The sequence below is a fragment of the Arvicola amphibius genome, chromosome 1 (assembly GCF_903992535.2).
Source record: "Arvicola amphibius chromosome 1, mArvAmp1.2, whole genome shotgun sequence".
Taxonomy (NCBI): Eukaryota; Metazoa; Chordata; class Mammalia; order Rodentia; family Cricetidae; genus Arvicola; species Arvicola amphibius.
Genome location: NC_052047.1, coordinates 68,379,139 through 68,383,973, shown reverse-complemented (window position 1 = coordinate 68,383,973; position 4,835 = coordinate 68,379,139). Strand labels below are relative to the sequence as shown.

The following is a 4,835-nucleotide window of genomic DNA, read 5'->3' as shown; positions in this document are numbered from 1 at the left end:
ATATATAAAGTGTCCTGTCCACAGTCATACAGAAACTCAGGGAACAAGCCAGGGCTCTGAGCTCTCTTCCCCTGAACTTCTCGATCAGTATTCCTTTTAGGATACCCTGCCCCTGTTGCAACAGGCAAATGTGAGGTCTCCCAGACGTCCAGGTATCTGGTCTGGGTGGGATGAGACACAGGAGGGAGCCTGACCTCCCGTTTGGAACTCAGCCACAGGGAAAGGAGGAAGTCTGGAGGCAACAGCTTCAAGTCATGAGAGGAAAGGACCAACAGCCTGGGGGTTTCAGCCCAGCTGTGAGTCAGCGTGTGTCATCAGACCCCTGAATCAATGGAAAGCCGGCCCCACGTGGCCTGACCCAGCCGCCCCACTCGGATTGGAGGCTTGGAGTGGGGCACCACAACCTGACTACCCTTGCAGTCCAATCGTGGTGGGAGGGGCCACCGACGCCACACTTTAAAGTGCTGTTCTTCATAGCTCTGAATGCAGGAGCATCCCTGAAAGCCTCTGAGAGGCGACATCCCGCATCCACAGACTGTGCTGTGTCCGTCAGTGTATCCTCGGGCTACCGGGGCACCCGCACCCTGGATTTAGAGCTCCGGCTGCTCCTCGAGGGTCTGATTCTGCGGGCTCCTTTGCTCCAGCCCCGGAGCGGGCTGTGTCGCGGACTATGTCTCCGTCTGCGACTAGAGCCATCTCCCCACTCCCTGATGACCCTCCCTACTGAGCCCATGAAGCTGTGGTAGCCCCACAGGTAGCGGCAGCTGTCTAGCTTGGCCTGGAATATGCTTGGTGTCGTGGTAGTGGACGGCAAGGCCCCAGAGCCTGCCTGTGTGGGCTCAGGTATTTCCAGGTGATGGTGGAGCAGCTGGGCCAAACAGTAGACATTGTTCCTGATGCCTTGGATGTTCCCCCTGGCCCTCTCCAGCTCTGGAAAATTCTTAATGTTTAGAAATTGCTGTCTTAAAGCACCCAGTTGGTGCCAGGCTCTGCCCAGTGTGGCGTGGACAGTGTTCAGGAAACGAGGCTTGCTCAGTGCCCGTAGGATGTCCTCACTTGGGAAAGTCTCAGGGTGCTCGGTGCAGGCAGCTCTCAGGGTAGTTGTGTTCAGGCCTTGGAGGAGGAGCTGAAGAAGGAAGAGAGTGAGGGATGCGTGCCAAAACCCCGCAAATACACACAGATAAACCTGCCTTTGCTGCCTTTGAAACCCTAGATCTTGTGTGATCTTGCCAGCAAAGAGATACAAAAGCCAACGTAGAAGAGATAAGTCTGAGCAGCAGAAACGGGACGGGAGGGCTGCCAGGGCCGTGGGGGTCACTGTGGGCAGTGGGTGGGGTGAGGGTCCTGGGGTGAGGGTCCCTAGGTGCGGTCGGGGATGCAGAGACGGGAGGGGAATGCTGCTGGGGCCTGGGCCTGGGGTCACTGTGGGCAGTGGGTGGGGTGAGGGTCCCTAGGTGCGGTGGGGGCTGCAGAAACACGGGACTAGTTCACTCACTGCCACATCTGGGAACCTAGAACATGTGCCAAACCATCAGGTGTCAGCAGGTGGTCACCGAGGGATGGAGCTGGGAGCCAGGCAGCTCCACTGTCCCTAGCAGAACGCAGCAGTTCCCCCACCTGTCCCTAACGGGACCTCCATGTGTTCAATCTCTCACTAGTCCCTAAGGTTCTCTGGGGCTCAGGTGCCCTGAGGGCTGGCTGGGGCTTACATAGGGCTCCACGAGTGATTCCGTGTTCCCCGTGATGTTCGCCTGATTCTGCAGCTGGCGGAGGAGCTGTGCAGAAGAGCTGGGGCAGCCGCGTGTGGCCCGTGCCATGCTCAGGAACAGGAGACTGAGGGCCAGACCTGGGGTGGACAGGAAGAGTATGGTTACCCGCTGGTGGCATGGACAACCCTCATGCCTGGTTGTGCAGCTCAGAGCAAGAGCTGGGCATGGAGCAGGCACTGATCTGCACAGGAACCCTCACTGAGGCCACCACCTTCCCAGTGAGTCACCACAGAGACCAAACAGGGTGAGGAGGCGGCTGCAATTACCAAGCATGGAAGCTGGGCGTTTGCACAAGCATCCCCGTTGGCCTTGGGTCCACTAGGAGACGGCAAGACTGACTGGTCAAGTCCCTGACTCCCGTACAGACCTTAACATCCCATGTAGGCTGAATGAAGTAGTGGACCTGGGTGCACCCCCTCCCAGGGCAGCGGCTCACCTGAGTTCTGTTCACTCTCCACGTAAGGGACACCAGGTCTACTGAAAGGTGAATTAGGTGCAAGAGAAAATCCTGCCCAGGTCACACATGCCCACAACTCTCTCCTCGACCTCCCTGCCCTTCCGTCAAGAAAGCCCCACGCATACACACACCAGGGGTCCTGGGAGTCCCCGAGAAGGTCGTGGGGGTGAGGGTAGGACTAGCATAGTTCCAGTTCGCTGGCCCCCACCCTCAGGCACCGGCAGCCACGTGGTCGGAAGGGGCCTGTGGTGCAATGGCCCGGAAGGCTGTGACACCATCCTTCCCTTCCTACAAACCGACCAGCCCCTTGGGGAGGGCCAGCTGCTGGGGAGAGTCAGGAGCCCAGGCGTGCCAACCACAAGTCCCCTCCCCAACTTCCCCAGGTGTCTATAGCTACACTGCCAGGGAGGGCCCACGGTGAGCATGTAACCAGTGCACGTGGGCCAGAGCCTGTAGGGGTGTGCCCGCAGGCTGCGTGAAGCGCTGGGGGTACCCTCCCCTGTTCATGGGGGTCCTGGCCTGCAGGTAAGCCTTCCTGTATCAGAGTGCGAGAAGCCCCTCACCCACACTGGTGGCTTTGTTTGCTTGTCTCCGTGGGGGTGTGGCTGTGCATGCAGCATGATGATCTGAGGCCCTCAGACTTCGCCTGAGTTTCCATCTACCCTGGACCCTGGGAATTGAATCAGGGCAAGAAGGAGGCCCCATCCCAGGACTTGCCCCACTTCCTCACAGGTCTCCTGCAACTTCCTTTTCTGCGCCTCTCCCATCTGCCCCCCGCTTCTCCAGCTTCTTTCTGCTCTATCCTCTTTCCTCATGCCCTGGTCCCCAACACAGTCTATCTCATCCCCCTCGGGAAGCCTTCCAGGAATATCACATCTGCACCTGTGGGGATACTGGGGTCTCAACGGACCCCTGGCCTTCTAGTTCTCCCTCTCATCAGCATCCTTCTTCACCTGATGCTAGATCTGCAGCTCCCAAAGGGCAGAAGGTGCCCCACAGCCGCCGGTTGGCACAGCTGTGCCCTGGGCTAGCAGAAAGGAAGGAAGTACTTACTGAGCAGTGTTCTCTGTAGAAGCTGTGTCCACATGCTGGGTGCTGGTGATTCGGCCCGTGCAGCTCTGGGTTGACACGGCTCGGCTGGGTGTCCTGCGGGCTGGCAGCCACTTTATGCCCGACAGGGCGATTGGCCAACACCTCGTGAGGTGGGTGGGGAGGGGGAGGGGGAAGGGCAGGCCTTCTGGGAACATGACCCCAAAAACCAAAGTCTCCACAGGCGGCCAATGGGTGCTGGGCGCCATGACAAGCCCGCTCCTCCTCCCGTTTTCTTCGAATTCGTTCTTCGAGGTCAGCCCCACGCCCAAGGATGATGTAAACCGCAGCCCCAGCCTTCTTGGTGTGAGCGGGCAGCACGGGGGTCCATGCCATCTTCCGGGAGTCAGTTCAGGGGTCAGAGTAGGAGCTGCAAAGCCAGGCCTCTGGAAGCCCACGCATCTGGAAGTCCAGGAACCAGCAACCTCACAGGACACCGAGGTTTAGGGCTAAAGGGGAGCTAGACATCTTCCTCGTTGAGTGCCCTTCCCACCCTCTCGCTTGGGCTGTCGGGACATCTGTGAGCGGAAACCACCAGGCTCTGGGCACAGAGCCAGACTCAGGCCCCAAGATTGTGGCTCTAATCCTAGACCAGCATCCTCTAGCCCAACTCCTCATTTCCATTTCCCCCAGTCGCTCTCCCTTACATCCTTCCCAATCGCAGGTCCCCTCTCTGTAGACAGGATCACCTAAGGAGACTTGGGCACTCAGAACAAGAGAGAGTAGAGACTAGATCTCCAACCACTTAACCACTCTGTGCCTCACCTGTGAAATGAAGAGGAGAAAAGCATTTCTTGGTTCACCTTACAAGGCCCACTGCCAACATGGACATAAAAGGAAAAGACAAAACTCGAATTCCAAGTACTAGTTTTCGGGGGACGGGATACAGGGGGGCGGAGGAGATGGGGAAGCCGTGAGCTCAGAAGGGAAGCTGGAGGGGGGGGGGCTGCTGCGGTGGCAGTTGGAGACCAGGTTTCACTTTCTCTGAAAGATAGTGATCCATCATGGGTGGGTCTCCTGTTTCTCAGCACTGGCTGAACGTGACCATTTATGGCCCTGGAGACAATGTCTCCCAGTTGGTGAGCTGCTTTACTGTGGTAAACTGAGACCCAGGGTGACCCAGGTCCACAGGCCATGCTTGGAGGCTCCAGCATGTCTACCAAGCTAGAATGAGCATCCTCAGGCTGTAACCTCAGGGACCAGAGGTAGCCTGAGGAGGCTGGGTGCAGGCCCTGGGACTCGGGGAAGGGGGGGGCTGAGCTGCTTCAGCTGCGGGGACCCTGCAGAAAGAGCCCAGCCCCAGCTATACCCCCTGCCGCTGGTCCTCATGTATCCATTGAACAAATGTCTTCACCCCCACTCCTCATCCAGAGGCAGCTGTGTCTCACCTACCCACTCCCTGTGCCCACCAGGCTGGCCCAGTCTAGACCCCTCCTCCTGAGGCCTTCATTTCCTCCCACTGAGTTTCTCCCCTCTGCCCACCCCAGGGTGCTGTTCCCTAAGGGCTCTGGCCAGGGCTC

At 58.6% G+C, this 4,835-nt stretch overlaps 1 protein-coding gene across 1 annotated transcript; it reads right to left on the bottom strand.

Moving 5' to 3' along the window:
- Window positions 1–565: 565 nt before the first annotated feature.
- Window positions 566–3,348, bottom strand: Osm (oncostatin M). The gene is made up of 3 exons (XM_038323502.1): window positions 3,280–3,348; window positions 1,710–1,846; window positions 566–1,126 (listed from the first exon to the last, which is right to left on the bottom strand). The coding sequence occupies exons 1-3, from the start codon at window positions 3,311–3,313 to the stop codon at window positions 566–568; spliced, it is 732 nt and encodes a 243-aa protein (XP_038179430.1). The 5' UTR covers window positions 3,314–3,348.
- Window positions 3,349–4,835: the final 1,487 nt, after the last annotated feature.